The sequence below is a fragment of the Haliotis rufescens genome, unplaced genomic scaffold, assembly GCF_023055435.1.
Source record: "Haliotis rufescens isolate VD_foot unplaced genomic scaffold, xgHalRufe1.0.p SCAF_3, whole genome shotgun sequence".
Taxonomy (NCBI): domain Eukaryota; kingdom Metazoa; phylum Mollusca; class Gastropoda; order Lepetellida; family Haliotidae; genus Haliotis; species Haliotis rufescens.
Genome location: NW_025964001.1, coordinates 13,461,522 through 13,482,592, shown reverse-complemented (window position 1 = coordinate 13,482,592; position 21,071 = coordinate 13,461,522). Strand labels below are relative to the sequence as shown.

The window sequence follows — 21,071 nt, the reverse complement described above, 5'->3', positions numbered from 1 at the left end:
TCCTGCACCACTTAGTGCTCTGTTTTTTATATCACAATTAAAGTCGACACATGGTTCTGTAAAACAAGGTAATTTACGCTATCATTTTTACATCGGGTACTAACTGAAGCGTACATAAAATATTACGACCCTTTAAAAAGGCGAAGACTTAAATTAAACAGCACGAATCCATTTTGAACCAACAAACGTTTGACATCCGCATTTCTGATTGGACGATTGCTGTTATGTGTAGCCTGGGGATTCCGGGGCGGAATAGGTCCTGGCACCCTATGCTTGTCGTTGGAACCGGCTACTGGGGAAACAGTTTTACATCGTTTGACTTGTCTGAATGTGCGTCACCGTGCCTAATGTTGCTCATGGTGTCAGCCACAACTTTGCTTGGCATCAATGCGTGATCATCGTACCCGTCGGCGAGGGTCGTTCCCTATGACATAGTCAGCTGGTTTGTCCGGTCCAGACTCGACAAGAACCGTGACGATCCGGGGCAGAATAGGTCTTCAGCAACCCATGCTTGTAAAAAGCGACTAACGGGATCGCTGACTTGGTTGATGCATCATCGTATCCCAATTGCGTGGATCAAGGCTCATTATGTCAATTACTGGATTGTCTGGTACCGACTCGATTATTTACAGACCGCCGTCAGCTGGAACATTGCTGAGTGCGACGTTAAACAACAAACAGAACAGACTCGACAAACCAAAATGTTAAAGCTGTATATTGCCGACATCTGCGTACATAAATGTCCACCCTTTCAAAATGTCAATCCTTCGTTGACTTTAACAAACGCCGATCTCCTTGACCTTTCGTAAACTACGTTAGATTATCATTGCGCTGTTGCCTCAACATGACTGGTCACTCATAGAAAACACGCACAGGACACAGTATAACAAAATATTCTTTATATACATAATCTGTGTTCAGTGTATAATACAGACAGACAGAGACACCACACAGCTGTTGAGTCTTGTGAGAAGGTTGTGTTCATGGAACGCTGCTTTGAACAGTTTTTCAGTACCACCACTGCATTTTCAACTGGAGGAAAACCCAATGTGATGCTCTCAGGTCTTAGACGTTTATTACCTCTTTGGTAAAACCCACGAACATGGATATTGTGCTGAGAGAGAAAAAAATCATCAGAACAGATTTGGGATTTGAATCCACGATCATAGGATTCTGGCACGCCTAAGGGACGCAACTGCATATAATTCATTCTTTCATTATTTTTATCACATTTACCCCTTTTATTTGTATGCTCAGTCCACATTGTCAGTGCTTTTTTGTCTCATATCTTTCCTCTGTAACTCTTATGTTCTCAATTCTCTTTGTGTTTGTTTCACGTAAATATGTTATCTTATAGCTTATGCCATCACAGAAATTGATATTTAACACATTTCCTTTCGGGCAAATATATTATTAATTTTATTATTAACTGCACAGACTGGGGCGCCCTTGCCCCTTGAGATAAGTACAGAGTTGAAGAGAGAGACTGGGAAAAAGCGAAATAAATGCACAATATAAAGAACACAATTGATATATTCTGTTTCAACCAGTTCAACGACAGTCCATATTCCCTGAAACACTATTGACGATTCTCATCCGGTTGTGCCCTGCCGTAAAGTTTAAAGCATCAACATACAAGTAAATTAAAACATTACAAACACAATAACACTTATACCAAAAGACAACGACTCAACAAAATCATTCAAGTAACAAACGGTGCAATAAATTATCATATTAGTACTTCAATACGGATTGTGACCCTCCCATTCAAGTGTATGTACGGAAATACAAGCCCTCGCATGGGTGATGGGCAAAGACATTCATGAGTTGTCCCCCTTCAATGGTTAGAGGTGTCTGCCAGTGTGGCATGTTTCTTCTATTAATGCTCCCATTCAAGTCTTTTTCACATTTCCATGCACTCCACTATAGGGGTCACAAACATATCTCCAAGAAACCATTTTAATGAACACGTCCAACGTTGTCATGGGTAATATGCTATGGACCATTCGTGACCAACACGTGTTATTCGGGACAAGCTTCTTGCAGATTACGGAAAGGGGCGAGTGGTGACAAATGTACGGAAGCTTTTTAGGGCCATTTGGTTTTTTTAATTTTTTTCCCGAGACTATCTAGATAGTATCTAGAAATTTCAACTTAGTATCTTGAAATTTCAACTTAGTTTCTTGAAATTTCAAGATAGTATCGAAAAAAGTAAGAAACAAATGGCCCTAAAAGGCTTCCGTACAAATGGCTATTGACAAGTTTGTAATAGTCTCACCACGTGCATGCGCTCACGCACACGCACATGGCATCACTGCTCCCAGGTGCGCCCCTTCTCGGTGAAATCTGTAGTCGAGTAGGCCTCGTTAGACGCCCCGGAGTCGTAAGACAGGATCGAGTCCCCCTGTAAAGACACATTCCATAATAAAACATGCAGTTATATTTCTGTAAAACTTATTAGAACTGTAAGATGGTTACAATCATATAGCTATCATGTAACGACGATACAGCACTATGAAAATATTGCACGATTCTTCCACATCCTTTGTAAACATTCATGCTATTCTTAACATGTCAAAGTTGAGAAGATGATTGAAGTATTCACAAAATAAAAAACAAAGCCATATAAACTGGACTAAAATGTTTTAACGTTAGTGGTATAGTGAATTTGGTTAGTTTGGTTTTACGCCATTTTCAACAAGATTCGAGATACGTGACGACCAGGAACAACATGCATGGGTAGTATAGATCTCGTGGTGCACACGCTAATCTGCTAACAAAATGCTTGTGACACATCTGATGTATTTATCACAATTGCTACACAAGTAACAAGATATATTTCCGGTGAAATATTTCTGTGACCATGAGAGAGTTTTGAGTATCGCTGTTTTGAAGAGTATTTTAGTTATATCCTGGCGTTGGGAGAGTTCAGGTTTTAGACGTTTATCACTGTGTTGAAACCCACTATCACGTGTATGGTGTTGACCAACCTAGAAAGATAGATAGAGCGAACCGGGATTCGAACACACGACCATGGGTTTCTGGCATGCCTTAGGAACGCAAGGATCACTGAGCCACCCACATCCCCTGTGGCAATTAGACTCCGCCTTGTTTGGTCTGTGCAGAACATATTCAATTATTATCAGCCCGTCGTGATAAAGCTGTTCTACTCCTAATGCAACACTTAATCAGCTATTTATCAACCTTGCAAAGAGTACGTGTAAGTATATTTATGTCTTAGGAAGAGTGATTGAGTTGGGTTTAACGCCGTCTTGGACACTCAGTAGTCCAGTTAAACAACAAACAAACAAACTACTTACGTCCAATGTGATGATGGAGAGTTCTATTTTATTCTTCAAGTCCATCACAGGGTTTGGAATCCTTACTCGCGGCAATCGATGTGACCTTTGCCTGAAAATCAAGGTCAAGGCGTCACAACGTTACCGTCTGATCGTACAAAGAATAGTTACAAACGTAATATCTGCCGGTTTTAGTAAAAGTTACCAAATCGAAAACGTTACCTTGATTTCAGCTTCCATACGAGTAGACCAACAATGACAATCAACACAGTTACTGCAACTGCCGACGTCGCACCTATCCTGCAACCCCCAACACACTTGGACTCGTCCTGCATGGGCATCACGTGACGTGAGAGTTGCCGTTGACATCGATGGTTGATAGCATCGATAACATCTGGTGGTATACTATTTTCCGTTCCCCTGTCTTGCAGTAAGTCTAGTTTCCACGGAGGCGGGCATGGCGCGAGAAGGATGAGTTGCTCCTGTGTAGTATTGTGGTGCTGAAGTCTGTGACAACACTCTACCATTCTGAATCAAAGCCAAAACAGGCAGTCAGAAACATGCAGAAAATGCATACACATACGAAGAATGACCTCCACTTCTCGCGTTACAGCTGTCACGAAATAAACTGAAATATAGGAAAACGTGGTCCACGTATTTCACGTGCAGAGTTTCGTTGTCATTTCCGTCACAATCACGTGTGGCACATGCAGTCACTTTTAAGATATTTTCGCAATATGATTCTTCACACGCAAATTTTCATATCCTCAAAAATACTGTAATGTAACTCATTCTGTTTCGTTTGTTTGAAGGATGGCATTGAACAAATGAAAAATACCTCAATAAAATCGTGTAGTGAGACTGATCAATACAAACATCCCAATTGAATCCTGAGTTATGCCCGGGTTATGTTTTATGGTAATATCTATTAAGATTGCCCAATAAAGCCGTTATAACGCTGGACCATGTATTTGACTCGCTTTACGCTTGAGTTGATGAGGACACCGTTTTATAAAGATTGGCCTTAAAAGATGCTTACGGGGCAAATCTGTGAGCCAAGGTTTAAATTTCATCACGCATATTCAGCGAGTGGGTGAAGGTTGTTTAAAGCCGCAATAGGCCCCAATCGAGGTATGTCACAGCCTTGTGAAATGGGGTTTAACGTCGCGTCCAAGATTATTGCACTTATATAGCGACGTGAATGCACGTGTGTGTGTGTGTGTGTGTGTGTGTGTGTGTGTGTGTGTGGCTGCTTGTACTAGTCCGGACTGATACCGATTAATAGTGCTAGCCCACTGAGATACCATGCCGCAGTTGAACATGAATACCCCACTCTGGCACAGTATATTGACTCCGAGCCGACCAGTGCTTGTTTTAGCCCCTAAATGCCGAGCGCCAGACAGGGTAACAACAAGTACCATCTTTTAGCGTCTTTTGGTATGACGCGGCCGGGGATCGAACCCCGAACCTTCCGCTATCCAGGCGGACGCGCTACCCGGTGGTGAAGGGAACCAGGCTGATTATGAACCCCACGAAGGTGAAGGTCATTTAAGTATTGGATCCATTCCTGATGGTTTTGTTGGCAGGTAAGGACCATGTTCTCATTACAACGTGATTTCTCGTGCTGTGATACAGCGGAACCTCCTTTATCCTGGAGTTATATATAGTTTCCATAACATCAGTCGCATAAATGTAATATTCTTTGTACAGATTATAAAGCACATGATTGTGACAGCATGGGTTACCTTGTGGCGAGGTTCACACTATATATAGACCTGCGGTTTAACGAGGCGACGCGATTTGCTATGTAGAGTTGCGTTCCTTAGCAATGCCAGGATCAGCTTGTCGTGGGTTCTAATCACAGATTTGTCCTCAATAATTATTGATCTGCCCTATTACGCTGACACATATCATATTTGAAATAAAAACCCAACTTTGCTGTGGGGTATCCTGTGGGGTTCGATTCCCCACATGGGTACAGTGTGTGAAACCTTTTTCTAGTGTTAACCTCCGCGATACTGCTGGAGTATTATACTGCTAATAGCGGCGTAATATAATACTCACTCAATTACTCACTTGAAGTAGAAATCACTCACTCAAATAGCGGGATACGTCCGTTTGGCATATCGAATACAGGTAATACGAAATATCTCAAGATACATTTCTTTTGCCTGTTTTATTTCTCTTGACTTTATTCAAAATATAACAGGTACATCAAAGCACGTTTACCGGAAAAATATTCTTCGTGTCACGTCATTCTATTGTGACTTATGACATAGGTGCAGATGTGTTTTTTAGATGTACACTCATTCCGTTATTCAGGGGAAATAACTGTTGATTAGGAACTGACTTATGCAGATCTTATCACGGATATGAAGATATTATTACTGTTTTATGTCCACCTCAATCAAAGCTTATACCAGTTTTATATGTTAGACGCAATAAACCTAACGTACCGAAAATCATGGCAAATAGATTGCGCAGAGAATGTATTTATTATCCACAACAATTATTGCTCACCAAACTAAACTTTGAATATGTTTGTTTCTTGGAAAACTATTTTGTATTTTCATGATATTATCCAGTCATAAGTGATTGATTTGCATTGATATCTGGTGAAATAAACGTTCTGGCCTCCAGTAATTTCCATTTTGAAATCATTTGAATTATTTCTTATCGCATAAAGTGAGTATGCTTTATTGATTATGTCCGACAGCCAATATTTTGAATAATATTTTACTTCCAGTGAATGACTTCTAATTTCGTTTCATTGCACTTTCGCCTTTTTGAAACACACATTTGCTCAGTGTCGAACTCGCCTACACCAAGTGTGGTTCAAATACACGGAATCGCTGACTGTTACAGCTATTTAAGTGGCTTAATGTATAACAATCGCTTCTTCAATTTCAGTGACTGCAATCGAGAAATGGAAGTTATTGATATCTCCATGATGGTATGTGACGGTTATTGATATTGCTTCGGATGTAGGCGACTTCAGATCGTCTCCGGGATATAACTATATCATCGACATATTTTATATTACTGTCATAGTGTCTGTTTGTTTGCTTTAGTATAACTACCATCATGTACTGATTCACATCATAGTCAAAATCGTACATCATCTATTTAAATGTATGAATACACACACATATTATACACGTTTTTTTAAAGTCGTGTCAAATAGGCAGCACTTTTAAAGTTTCTTAATTTTACATAGGACCAATAGCCCTCTTTAAGTTTAATACTTATCATTTTACTTTTCATTTACCAGTCGAAATGTAAATCAAATCTGCAATCTGATCATCAGTAGAACGGAGTACAACAAGACATGACAAGATTGTGTGGCTAAACACTTTTTATTGTACATATATCAAATATTTCCTATATTTTCCTATAACGACCGGTCAAAAACAATTATACTCTTGAAAATTGGTTTTGACAAAAACTTACAAAGGTTACGAAAATGTTACATTCGGCTGAAAAACAGTCGCCGAAACACTGCATACTTAAAGTCCAAAACACAACTATGAGACCCATATCAAATACATCAGCATCGAATAACCGTTTCTTGTTTGTTTCATTTTAGCCACAATCAAACATGGGTGTATGCTTTCATATCCCCGGCAATATGTATGATTGCATGTCAAAGAAGACTCGTATAAACAATTCTGATAAAGTCGTATAGAACCTTTATAACCATTGGACACTCACCTGACTCTGTCCAGTAACAAAGATGAGTATCCCTTTGTCGATGAACAAATAGCATGCCTGCCAAAAACTGATGTTCAGATTTCCGTTGGCGATTGTCTACATTCATCTGCCCTTGCCCGTATACTCCGATGACAGTTGGGGCCTCTCGGTGCATGCATTCATCACAATGGTATACAAGTCCGCGTGATCCTCGCCACTCCAGCTTCAAACAGCACTACCATCATCAGCTATGGTACAAAGGTCTCCCCAGAAGCATGCTAAATTATCATCACTCTGCGTCGCGGTGGCTGTGCAGAGTTCAAACCCTCCGACCGTACAAATGTTACACTGAAACTTGACACAGCGAATAAGAGGAGTGTCGCCCGCAAATATAGCATCAACATTTTTTCAATATCAGAGTCAAAGAGAGCAGCCTCGTGTCTCGTTGAACATGTGAAACGCAATATTGACAACGATAGCACGAGGTGTTTGGCGTCAACAGTGCAGCGATTGTTTATATCGGTGTACACTGACGTTATGACAGACAGTGTGTTTTGCGTAGATCTGCGAGTGTGAGTCTGGATTGACACAAGCTAAAGAAACAGAGCGCTGGCTGTTTGGCCGATATCTCCTGAGTGGAATTTAATGTATTTGTTTGATTTTGTTTATACACCACACAGAATATAAGAGACTGGTATATTTTACTGGCATTCTTTATGTAGTATAGTTCATCAATAGCCTCTGATACAGTATTTATTTTGAAGAGGCCCGCAATGTTAATTGATTAATATCTCATAGATCACCGCCGAGCATGGTTCGAATCAAATGACGAGATTACGCCCTTGAAATGAGTCAGTTTATATCAACACCTAGGCGAAGCATCATTCACATGGTCTTATAGATACATTAACCTTTGAATTAATCTTTCTGATTTCCAAAATTTCGCAGAAGATTAACAACCAGCATCTGTATATATTGATTGTAATTTCTTGTTTTTATGACGGTAACGAATTTGGCAGATTTCTGCCTGTTCAAAGTAGGAACTATAATGGCTGTAGTTACTTCCTTGTTTTGAAAACGTCGACATGCACGTGCAAGTTAACCAGTAAGATCAGAATCATAAGTAACGCGGGGCGGTCGGGTAGCCTAGTGGTTGAAGCGTTCGCTCGTCACGCCGAAGACCCGGGTTCGATTACCGACATGGGTACAATGAGTGGAGCCAATTTCTGGTGTCCCCCGCCGTGATATGGCTGGAATATTGCTAAAAGCGGCGTGAAACCATACTCACTCACTCATAAGTAAGTAACGCAACACGCGTCTCTTCGCCTAATTGAGATCGCTCCCATATTCCTTGCCTGTTGTGTAGCTATATTATATATACACATTGTATTATCCATGCACGTAGTTTAAGATATGGGAATTAATAAATGTCGAATTAACGAATACGTGATTTGCGACGTAATATTTGTTTGTTGTTTACGTCGCACTCAGCAATATTCCAGCCAAGTGACGGTGGTCTGTAAATAATCGAGTCGGGACCAGACAATCCAGTGATAGACATCATGAGCATTGATCCACGCAATTTGGGATTCGATGACATGCATCAACCAAGTCAGCGAGCCTGACCACCCGATCCTGTTAGTCGCCTTTTACAGTAATCGCCCGGAAGACAAGGGTGACTGGGTTAACGGGGCCCGGACAAAGGAGGATTCATTGCAAAGGAATCTAAGCGATGTAAAAACCGGCATTGTAGGTAAGGTGATATAGGGTTTAACGTCGCGTCCAAGATTATTGCACTTATATAGCGACGTGCATGCACGTGTGTTGTGGCTGTACTAGTCCGCACTATTGTCGATTTTATAGTGCTAGCCCACTGAGATACCATGCCGCAGTTTAACATGAATACCAAACGGTCCTTGTTTAATCCACGTAATGCCGAGTACCAGGCAGGGTAACAACAAGTACCATCTGTTAACGTCCTTTGGTATGACGTGACCGGGGATCAAATCCCGGACCTTTCGCTCTCCGGGCGGACGCACTACCACTAGACCACGGTGGCGGTCCTGGCATTGAAGACATACACTGAACATCTAACTGTAACCCACCTGTTTCAAAATGTCCGTGCGACCCGTGAAGATTCCGTGGCAGAATAGGTCTTCAGCAACCCATGCTTGCCGTAAAAGGTAAGTATGCTTGTCGTAAAAGGCGACTTACGGGATCGGGTGTTCAGGCTCGCTGACTTGGTTGACGCATGTCATCGATCCCAATTGCGTGGATCGATGCTCATGATATTTATCACTGGATTGTCTGGTCCAGACCGCCGTCATATAGCTGGAATATTGCTGAGTGCGGCGTTAAACAACAAACCAACCAACCAACCAACCAAAAAGTCCGTGCACACAAGCGACATAGATCCCCATGACTGAACCAACACGATAACCGTGGGGCAGGAAGTCACTAATTACGTGCTGAAGGGTCACGAAGTATGCAATTAACATCATCAGGCTGTCACACCATCACCACAGCAAATACAGGCTGAATTATGAAAATGCGTGACCTATAAAACTCCATAATTTGTTTTGAATATGTCAAGGGTACAGTCTGCATGTGTTGATATTTGAGATTCAGGGTCGAGTCCGAGTTACTCTGAAAATTGAAGGTTTGGGAGACATACTTTTGATGAGTGCGTTTTCCATGTTTGTAGAACAGTCGCATAACTTTGAAATCAGATAAGATTTGATAATGTAACTTCTCTGAAGAACAGGGATTAGCTTTGAAATATACGGCTCCACTTTTCATAGGGACATTTATCTTTCCATGATACACATAACAGATTCTCATAATATCTTATGTGTATATTTATACAGAATGACATATCTGATAATCCCTATCAAATGTTGAGTGGTACATAATTAATTTTAACATTTTGCATACTACAGACGACACTCGAAAAATCGGATTTCTGGTAGACACGGACGTGGTGAAATTCGCAGTGACGCCTATGTGCAAAGTGGCCAACACTCCTGCAAGGGACGATCCCAGCGCCAATATATCAAAAACCCTACTTTCCAATTCACACGAGTTTACTCAGATGGGAGACAAAAATACCAAACTGGGATTACAGTAGAAAATACCAAACTGGGATTACAGTAGAAACGAAATGCGAATTACGCGAAAAGAATACAAACGAAATGCGATTCAAATACGATAAAGAAAAAAGTAAAAAAAAAACATAGTGGCGCAGTATTGTTTTACATACCTACTCTTTTCAGGCAGAGAACGTGCGCGATCCGAGTTGGGCAGTTAATGAAAATAAGATTAATAGGAACACACGACAGGTTTTACGACGGTTTATTAAGTTAGAATTAAGATTAACTAGAACATATTAAGGGCGGAGTTCCAGGATTTATAAAAAGGGTGGGGTACAATAACAAGATCCTCTTTTAGTTGGGATTGGAGGGTAGAGTAAAAATACTAAATTTGGTTTTTAAAGGGGGGGGGGGGGGGGGGGGGTTTACACCCTTCTGGATCCGCTTATGCATATGAGAGGTTATCTCCCAAAACCCCTACATCCCATTTCCCCTACATCCCAGTTCCCCTACAATTAGTTAAAACAACACGCGGCATTTACCTGTCTGGCATTATGAACTCACCTAAAGGAGAGATTAAGGTCTGGAGTAGAGGTAGTAGAAATGAAAGGGATAGAGCTTTAGGGGATTAGGGGACTTAAAGGAAAGTTAAAAAAAATAAAAATAATGTAAGTGTAATGAAAGATGCCTGTATGATGAGAAGACAATTTTTAGAAATTACAAACAACAATAGGAAGAAGCAATTATTACACTGAGAAACTGAGATGACACGATTTACAGTTGAGATGTAAAATGAACATTTTGTTATAATGTATTATGAATTTTGAAAAATGAACATTTTATTATAATGTATTATGAATTTTGAAAAATGAACCTTTTATTATAATGTATTATGAATTTTGAATAATATCGTAATCGTAATTAAATATTTATCTCAATCTATTCGAGTTTCTTGGGTTGTTCCATTGTATGAAATAGGTAACAGACTAGGGATTAGCAGTGCCATGGACCTTGAACTTTGTTGTCTTAAGCTGTAGGGGTTTTGGGATGTAGGGGTTTTGGGAGGTTACCATATGAGACATTATGTAGGACACGGGAGCACGGTTCATTTCTTTGCCAGGATTGCGATGGACAAAACGAACTAGAACAAAGTTTTATATGATTAACTACATACTATTACAAATACAAGCATGCCATATATGCGCGGTCAAGGCATGACAAGCACTGATTTCTGCGATTATTAATCTAGTTCATTTGAAAATTCACTCACTTATTTACATCCTGACAGTTATTTTTTTACATTTCTGTTCTGGGCTTTGAATGACAGATTACGTAGGACGTTTCCAAAGAGAAGAATCGCAGTTTTCTGTTGCATGCCACTTCAACGTCCACCACAGCACCATTTGCCGCCTTTGGGACCGAAACACACAGTTTAATCTTTGCAGACCGTCCGAGAACCGGCCGACCAAAAGTTACCACCCCCATGCACAGGATCGCTACATTCGACTGTTCCACCTACGTCATCGCAATGCCACAGCTACGGAGACTGCAGGACGTATCCCTGGTTTGAGGAGGATATCGGACCAGACTGTCAGAAACCATCTTCGCGAGGCTGGAATCGACCCAGGAGACCAGTTATCGCCCCTGCTTTGCAACAGATCCATCGACAGCGACGCTTGCGTTGGTACCATACCATACAGCCTTGGAATTAGAGAAACTGGAGACGAGTGTGGTTTAGCGATGAATCACGATTTCTTCTTCACCGGCGAGATGGAAGACAACGTGTTTATCGTCGTCGAAATGGGTGTTTTGCCCCACATTGTGTACGTGAATTCGACAATTTCGGTGGCGTTAGTGTCATGGTGTGGGGAGCCATATCCTACACCACGAGATCTGACTTGGTTGAGGTTCAGGGAAATTTGACAGCAAATTGCAACATGAATCAAATTCTTCGACCTCACCTTCGTCCAATCATTGACCACCTGTTTCAACAGGACAACGCTCCACCGCACACAGCTCGTGTACGGTAGACTACCTGCATAATGCAAACATCAACGGCTTGCCCTGGCCGTCGAGATCTCCAGATCTCAACCCAATAGAACACCTCTAGGGTGAACTCGATCGACGTGTACGTCAACGTCAGAACACGCCACAGACACTCCCACAACTGGCCAACGCGTTACAAGCAGAATGGCGCAGAATTCCGCAGGAAAAAATTCCTTACACTCATCCAGTCAGTGCCGAGGACATGCAGAGCCGTGATTGCTGCCCGGGGCGGTCACACGAGATACTGAGTTCAGCGCAACCTTGTGGCCTTATGTGACATGAAAATGAAGAGTTTTCAATGCCTCTGTACAACGACAACATGTGACTATCGAGCTCCAAATTTTCATATTTGTATCTATGATATTAAATTAAGTATTTCGACTTTATTAGGTACAATAAATTTACTAAAAATCTACCTGTGAGTTTCTTTTTTTGAAGAGTGTATATGTATATAGTTGCAGCCTCAGAATAAAGAGTTGCACGTTCATCTCACAATTATATTTTGAGGTACATGAAAAATAAATTCTTTATTGTATTATGATATTTGTTTCAAGTTCAACTTGGTATTAAAATCTCACTCCAATTGGGTGAAAGTGGTAGACTATTAACATAATTGAGTTTGACAGATTTATAAATATATATATATATTAATCAAACGAAGTTAAGGAACACCCGATTCTTTCATGTTACTACATAGTTAATCTGACCGCCTCCGTGGTCTAGTGGTAGAGCGTCCGCCCGGAGAGCGGAAGGTCCGGGGTTCGATCCCCGACCGCGTCATCCCAAAAGACGTTGAAAGATGGTACTTGTTGTTACCCTGTCTGGCGCTCGGCATGTAGGGTCTAAAACAACGACTAGTCGGCTCGGAGTCAGTTTACTGTGTCTGAGTGGGGTATTCATGTTAAACTGCGGCATGGTATCTCAGTGAGCTAGCACTATAAATCGGCATCAGTCCGGACTAGTACAAGCAGCCACACAAACACACACACGTACATGCACGTCGCTATATAAGTGCAATAATCTTGGACGCGACGTTAAACCCCATTTCACCTCACCTCACATAGTTAATCTGGCATGCCAAAACAGCTTAAACTATAGTAATAAGAAAGAATCGGGTGTTCTTTGACCTCTCTTTTTAGTAGTATATTATATCACAAACTGGCAGTGTTTATGATGCGTTGTTGACTTGTTTGAATTATTGCCAACCCGGAAACTGGTTATCAGTACAAGTGTTTGATTTGAGTCTGCGGAATTCAGCACTCTTGATGAGTGGGTACACCCTAGGCTGGACCTGGAGGGATGTGGTTCTCTCTCAGCCCTCTCTACAGTTGCCAGGGCAGGCCAACAAGTAGCCTTGCTTCAAGGCTGTACTGATTTAAATGGGTGTACATGTATTCTAATTCTATACTTATGATAGGAAAGTCCAGATAAGCGGACGGTTTAAGGACCGTCATTTATATGATCTTGATTTAGGATTTTAACTGATAATATTTGCCTTACAGACTTGGTCAGGTCTACCCATCAGGAACAGGAAAAGACAACACGGCGCTTCTAATTTTTGTTAATTTTAGAATTATGTAGGGTGGATTGAAAAAAAATGGGGCCATACTATCTGCTCAAAGTCGTCAGATGGTCCCATACTATCTGCACTAAATCGTTAGATGGTCTCAAACTGTCTTACTCAGTCGTTAGATGGTTAAATACTATCTGCACTAAGTCGTCAGATGGTCCCATACTATCTGCACTAATTCGTTAGATGGTTAAATACTATCTACACTAAGTCGTTAGATGGTCCCATACTATCTGCACTAATTCGTTAGATGGTTAAATACTATCTGCACTAAGTCGTTAGATGGTCCCATAATATCTGCACTAAGTCGTTAGATGGTCCCATAATATCTGCACTAAGTCGTTAGATGGTTAAATACTATCTGCACTAAGTCGTCAGATGGTCCCATACTATCTGCACTAATTCGTTAGATGGTCCCATACTATCTGCACTAATTCGTTAGATGGTCCCATACTATATGCACTAGGTCGTTAGATGGTTAAATACTATCTGCGCTAAGTCGTTAGATGGTCCCATACTATCTGCACTAATTCGTTAGATGGTCCCATACTATCTGCACTAAGTCGTTAGATGGTTAAATACTATCTGCACTAAGTCGTTAGATGGTTAAATACTATCTGCACTAAGTCGTTAGATGGTCCCATACTATCTGCACTAAGTCGTTAGATGGTCCCATACTATCTGCACTAAGTCGTTAGATGGTCCCATACTATCTACACTAAGTCGTTAGATGGCCCCATACTATATGCACTAAGTCGTTAGATGGTCCCATACTATATGCACTAAGTCGTTAGATGGTCCCATACTATCTGCACTAAGTCGTTAGATGGTTAAATACTATCTGCACTAAGTCGTTAGATGGTCCCATACTATATGCACTAAGTCGTTAGATGGTCCCATACTATCTGCACTAAGTCGTTAGATGGTCCCATACTATCTGCACTAAGTCGTTAGATGGTCCCATACTATCTACACTAAGTCGTTAGATGGTCCCATACGATCTGCACTAATTCGTTAGATGGTCCCATACTATCTGCACTAATTCGTTAGATGGTTAAATACTATCTACACTAAGTCGTTAGATGGTCCCATAATATCTGCACTAAGTCGTTAGATGGTTAAATACTATCTGCACTAAGTCGTTAGATGGTCCCATACTATCTGCACTAATTCGTTAGATGGTCCCATACTATCTGCACTAAGTCGTTAGATGGTTAAATACTATCTGCACTAATTCGTTAGATGGTTAAATACTATCTGCACTAAGTCGTTAGATGGTTAAATACTATCTGCACTAAGTCGTTAGATGGTCCCATACTATCTGCACTAAGTCGTTAGATGGTCCCATACTATCTGCACTAATCCGTTAGATGGTCCCATACTATCTGCACTAATTCGTTAGATGGTTAAATACTATCTACACTAAGTCGTTAGATGGTCCCATACTATCTGCACTAAGTCGTTAGATGGTCCCATACTATCTGCACTAAGTCGTTAGATGGTCCCATACTATCTGCACTAAGTCGTTGGATGGTCCCATACTATCTGCACTAAGTCGTTAGATGGTCCCATACTATCTGCACTAATTCGTTAGATGGTCCCATACTATCTACACTAAGTCGTTAGATGGTCCCATACGATCTGCACTAATTCGTTAGATGGTCCCATACTATCTGCACTAATTCGTTAGATGGTTAAATACTATCTACACTAAGTCGTTAGATGGACCCATACTATCTGCACTAAGTCGTTAGATGGTCCCATACTATCTGCACTAAGTCGTTAGATGGTCCCATACTATCTACACTAAGTCGTTAGATGGCCCCATACTATATGCACTAAGTCGTTAGATGGTCCCATACTATATGCACTAAGTCGTTAGATGGTCCCATACTATCTGCACTAAGTCGTTAGATGGTTAAATACTATCTGCACTAAGTCGTTAGATGGTCCCATACTATATGCACTAAGTCGTTAGATGGTCCCATACTATCTGCACTAAGTCGTTAGATGGTCCCATACTATCTGCACTAAGTCGTTAGATGGTCCCATACTATCTACACTAAGTCGTTAGATGGTCCCATACGATCTGCACTAATTCGTTAGATGGTCCCATACTATCTGCACTAATTCGTTAGATGGTTAAATACTATCTACACTAAGTCGTTAGATGGTCCCATAATATCTGCACTAAGTCGTTAGATGGTTAAATACTATCTGCACTAAGTCGTTAGATGGTCCCATACTATCTGCACTAATTCGTTAGATGGTCCCATACTATCTGCACTAAGTCGTTAGATGGTTAAATACTATCTGCACTAATTCGTTAGATGGTTAAATACTATCTGCACTAAGTCGTTAGATGGTTAAATACTATCTGCACTAAGTCGTTAGATGGTCCCATACTATCTGCACTAAGTCGTTAGATGGTCCCATACTATCTGCACTAATCCGTTAGATGGTCCCATACTATCTGCACTAATTCGTTAGATGGTTAAATACTATCTACACTAAGTCGTTAGATGGTCCCATACTATCTGCACTAAGTCGTTAGATGGTCCCATACTATCTGCACTAAGTCGTTAGATGGTCCCATACTATCTGCACTAAGTCGTTGGATGGTCCCATACTATCTGCACTAAGTCGTTAGATGGTCCCATACTATCTGCACTAATTCGTTAGATGGTCCCATACTATCTACACTAAGTCGTTAGATGGTCCCATACGATCTGCACTAATTCGTTAGATGGTCCCATACTATCTGCACTAATTCGTTAGATGGTTAAATACTATCTACACTAAGTCGTTAGATGGACCCATACTATCTGCACTAAGTCGTTAGATGGTTAAATACTATCTGCACTAAGTCGTTAGATGGTCCCATACTATCTGCACTAAGTCGTCTAGGACAGGAGGACTCCAGGCTCATATTGCGGTCGATTCAAAGTTGAACGTCTACGGGAAATGCACTGAATGGTTACCTATATCTCGACCTTTTGTATTAAAACTAAGCACCTTAAAGTTGAAAAACAGCTGAACTTTGACTGACCTTCAAAGTTTGGTAATATTTTCCACCTGCTCTTTCCACACGCGTAATCGCCGGAAACTATCGCTTGTATTTTCTGCTAATATTGTGCCATGTTGTGGCGTGTGTCAAATGGCCGTGTCGGTAGTAGACATTCGCACGTGGCCAGCAGGTAGGAAGACGCGTGTGCACGTGCAAGGGAGGCGAGAAGTTAACAATAAACAGTAAGTAAACCATTTCACATGATGTCCCGGCATTGTTTCGAACAAACCGATTTGTTCCAGAAAACAATGGTAAAAGGTAACTGTCAAGCAGTGACCAAAACGATATCTGTCTGTAACAAAACTTCCCAGCCCAGCCCAGCCCAGCCCAGCCCAGCCCGCCCGTATAGTAAATGGGTCCCTTAATTTCAATTGGATATGGATATCTCAGCTGACAAAACTACTTAAAATCTGCTGAATTTGTGTTGACACCAATTCATGAGAAACGTCCTTTGCTGCTTGTTTGAAAGTTCAGTTATCAATGTTGCTACAAGCTTCGTCGAATATATCTCATCTGTCCTAACACTGACCAACAGAACTGTTGCAGTTCACATACACAGTTAATGACACTTTATATATGTACTCGTGATGACATTTACCCATGATAACAAAGCGGAGTTAACTTACCTTTGTTGTGGTCCAGAGTTGCAGCGGCTGGATACAGCGCTGCCCTGTGTCAGTTGGCGAGGACAATGGTTAACGGGTCGCGAGCGTGGAGCACATGATGGCGGTAAGGGGACACCCGCCGACAGGTGCTTAATGTACGTCGCAGCGCTGTGGAATTTGTGTTAGAGTATTGATGTTACAACAATGACTGTTGAAGCTACACTTTCAGCCTGTTTTGAGTAAAAGTGTCCAATCACTGTGGTCGGTTTACCGATGCGTTGTCGGCTACACCATCACATACACGAGATGTGATGGTGTGGGCGTGGCATCAGGTAATAGTGATGTCATAGTGTGGGCGTGGCATCAGGTAATAGTGATGTGTCTAGTGTGGGCGTGACATCAGGTAATAGAAATGTGATGGTGCGGGCGTCGCATCAGATAATAGTGATGTCATAGTGTGGGCGTGGCATCAGGTAATAGTGATGTGTACAGTGTGGGCGTGGCATCAGGTAATAGAGATGTGATGGTGTGGGCGTGGCATCAGGTAATAGAAATGTGATGGTGCGGGCGTCGCATCAGATAATAGTGATGTCATAGTGTGGGCGTGGCATCAGGTAATAGTGATGTGTATAGTGTGGGCGTGGCATCAGGTAATAGAGATGTGATGGTGTGGGCGTGGCATCAGGTAATAGTGATGTCATAGTGTGGGCGTGGCATCAGGTAATAGAGATGTGATGGTGCGGGCGTGGCTTCAGGTAATAGAGATGTGATGGTGTGGGCGTGGCATCAGGTAATAGTGATGTCATAGTGTGGGCGTGGCATCAGGTAATAGAGATGTGATGGTACGGGCGAGGCATTAGGTAATAGAGATGTCATAGTGTGGGCGTGGCATCAGGTAATAGAGATGTGATGGTGTGGGCGTGGCATCAGGTTATAGAGATGTGATGGTGCGGGCGTGGCATCAGGTAATAGAGATGTGATGGTACGGGCGAGGCATTAGGTAATAAAGATGCTATTGTGGGCGTGGCATCAGTAATAGTGATTTCATAGTGCGGGCGTGGCATCAGGTAATAGAGATGTGATGGTGCGGGCGTGGCATCATGTAATATAGATGTGATGGTGTGGGTCAGGTAATAGAGATGCAATGTTATGGGCATGGCATCGGGTAATAGAGATACCCTATTGTGGGCGTGGCATCAGGTAATAGAGATATGATGGTGTGGGCGTGGGATCAGTAATAGTGATGTCATATTGTGGGCGTGGCATCAGGTCATAGAGATGTGGTGGTGTGGGCGTGGCATCAGGTAATAGATATGCCATGTTATGGGCGTGGCATCAGGTAATAGAGATTCCATGTTATGGGTATGGCATCGGTAATAGTGATGTCATAGTGTGGGCGTGGCATCATGTAATAGAGATGTGATGGTGTGGCGTCAGTAATAGTGATGTTATTGTGTGGGCGTGGCTTCATGTAATAAAGATGTGATGGTACGGGCGTAGCATCAGGTAATAGAAATGCCCTATTATGGGCGTGGCATCAGTATTAGTGATGTCATATTGTGGGCGTGGCATCAGTTAGACTGATGTCATAGTGTGGGCGTGGCATCAGGTAATAGAGATGTAATGGTGTGGCGTCAGTAATAGTGATGTCATAGTGTGGGCGTGGCATCTTGTAATAGAGATGTGATGGTACGGGCGTGGCATCAGGTAATAGAAATGCCCTATTGTGGGCGTGGCATCATGTAATAGAGATGTGATGGTGTTGGCATGGCATAAGGTAATAGAGATGCCATGTTACGGGCGTGGCATCAGTATTAGTGATGTCATATTGTGGGCGTGGCGTCAGGTAATAGAGATGTCATGTTACGGGCGTGTCATTAGTAATAGAGATGCCATGTTATGGGCGTGGCATCGGGTAATAGAGATTCCATGTTATGGGTATGACATCAGTAATAGTGATGTCTGGTTGTGGGCGTGGCATCAAGTCATAGAGATGCCATGTTATGAGCGTGGCTTCAGGTAATAGAGATGTCATGTTATTGGCGTGGCATCAGGTAATAGAGATGGTGATGGTGTGGGTGTTATTATATGCTTATAAAAAAATACGTGGCTCTGTCACAAGCCCGTCATTCAATGAGAAAAACACTGATACTAAACCTATTGAACTATCTACTGGCTACCTTACCGTTCTGTTATTTTCTTTTACATTGCTTCGAAATGACAATGGGGAGCTGTTATCCCTGCCATTATTAATAATGCAAGGTCGGGTGTTCTATGCCACCGCACTCCCTAATAATTAATTCAGGACAGCCCTCGTGTATCTCCTGGATATCTGTTTCATGCAGTTTCAAATTACGCCCCCACTTTGTTGAATTATTCATTAATGGAACTATTCCCCATCAATCTGTCATCTTTGGTAAACCATCTCTTTAGTTTTGATAACACGTGTCACAGACATCAGACACAAGACGTCTCGGAGTCAGTAGGCGCATGCTTCGTGTGTCGCATCTTACAGCATCCGGACATGAACGCCAATTCAATTTTGTGTACTTTTTTTTACCCGGGAGCTTGGATGAAATATGGCATACTGCAGCGTGAACAAACAAAGAATAGTCAATGACAAGTTCCGACTGATGAACAGCTGATACGCAATGAACTGTATCGGGTGACGCCTGACTGAAAATTTAATACTATATATCCGTTTATCTTTACCCGGTTTAATATCCTAGGTACACCCTGGGCCTGAAATACTCCAAGTCACTCTCAACACTATTCGGTCAAATACCCTTTTCTGAAGATTAAGTTTACTCTTACATTTCCTAGGCGGTTGGGGGGACGTCTAAGGCGCCGTTATTCGCTGTGCAGAGTTGCGTCTCTTTCTCACTCACATCATGTACAAAATAAACAAGCAAATACACTGGTTTTTATCTCCCGTATATGCAGAGGCCATATAGGAAGGGAGTGGGCCTCTTGTCGACCAATCAACCAATTTATGTCTTGTTCACTTGTTGTACCGTCATAGCATATGTAACCTATATCGATCACTCCGACTTTCTTTGGTACATTCCTTTTGTACTTCGCCCACTGACGCCCCTTTCAACCTCCCTCCCCCATCACTCGTGTAGTTCCCAGGTTGCGTCCCCGACCCCCTCTCTGAGTGTTTTCACCCCGTTTTGGGCCCGCCTTGACCACGGCGAGACGCTCCCTGCCCCAGTCACCATAACTTACGTCGACCACTACCCTGCATGTAGTGATGACGACAGTGACTAATGGGTCTACGAGGACGAGAACGACTACAGGACCGCGAAATTCATCCTCTGTGGAAGGCGCTGAAGAGAGTGGCTGCCTTCTGGAGGAGAATCTTCGAGAGAGAGAGAGAGAGAGAGAGAGAGAGAGCGAGAGAGAGAGAGAGAGAGAGATATGCATCTTTGAATGAGTGTAAGCGTGTAAAAGTGAATGAGTGCGTTTTGCATGCATGTTTGGTGAGTGTAATTAAGTGTGCATGTGTGAGAGTGTGTATTTCGCATAAGTGGCGATATTCTTTTCATGTGCGTTTGGTATTAAGTTCATATTTCCCCGAAGATGTGTTTTACATGTGTGTTTTGGTAGGAGGTGAGTGTGCATGTGTGAGAGGATGTGTTTTGAAAGTGTGTTTGTGTGAGAGGATGTGGTTAGGTGCCGGCGTGATAAAGCATTTCTCCCTTT

General features: G+C 42.0%; 1 protein-coding gene across 5 annotated transcripts; it reads right to left on the bottom strand.

Moving 5' to 3' along the window:
- Nucleotides 1-884: 884 nt before the first annotated feature.
- Nucleotides 885-17,657, bottom strand: LOC124134829. 5 transcript variants are annotated; one of them, XM_048403784.1, is made up of 5 exons: nt 9,095-9,237; nt 7,011-7,337; nt 3,522-3,827; nt 3,321-3,411; nt 885-2,404 (listed from the first exon to the last, which is right to left on the bottom strand). In XM_048403784.1, exons 3-5 carry the CDS (start codon nt 3,824-3,826, stop codon nt 2,312-2,314), a joined length of 489 nt encoding a protein of 162 aa, XP_048259741.1. In that variant the 5' UTR covers nt 3,827; nt 7,011-7,337; nt 9,095-9,237; the 3' UTR covers nt 885-2,311. The 5 variants fall into 5 exon arrangements, with proteins under 5 accessions (XP_048259741.1, XP_048259740.1, XP_046355839.1 ...); XM_048403783.1 differs by having other exon boundaries at nt 7,011-7,343; nt 9,095-9,232; XM_046499883.2 differs by lacking the exons at nt 7,011-7,337; nt 9,095-9,237 and adding an exon at nt 17,388-17,657.
- Between the last annotated feature and the right edge of the window lie 3,414 nt (nt 17,658-21,071).

What these genes read in the sequence shown, in the direction of transcription:
- LOC124134829 (XM_046499883.2), bottom strand. Translation starts at nt 3,826, where the DNA reads ATGGTAGAGTGTTGTCACAGACTTCAGCACCACAATACTACACAGGAG. An exon ending in GTATGGAAGCTGAAATCAAG is followed by an intron (nt 3,412 to 3,521) that starts GTAACGTTTTCG and finishes CTTGATTTTCAG; the next exon opens with GCAAAGGTCACATCGATTGC. An exon ending in TCTCCATCATCACATTGGAC is followed by an intron (nt 2,405 to 3,320) that starts GTAAGTAGTTTG and finishes GTGTCTTTACAG; the next exon opens with GGGGACTCGATCCTGTCTTA.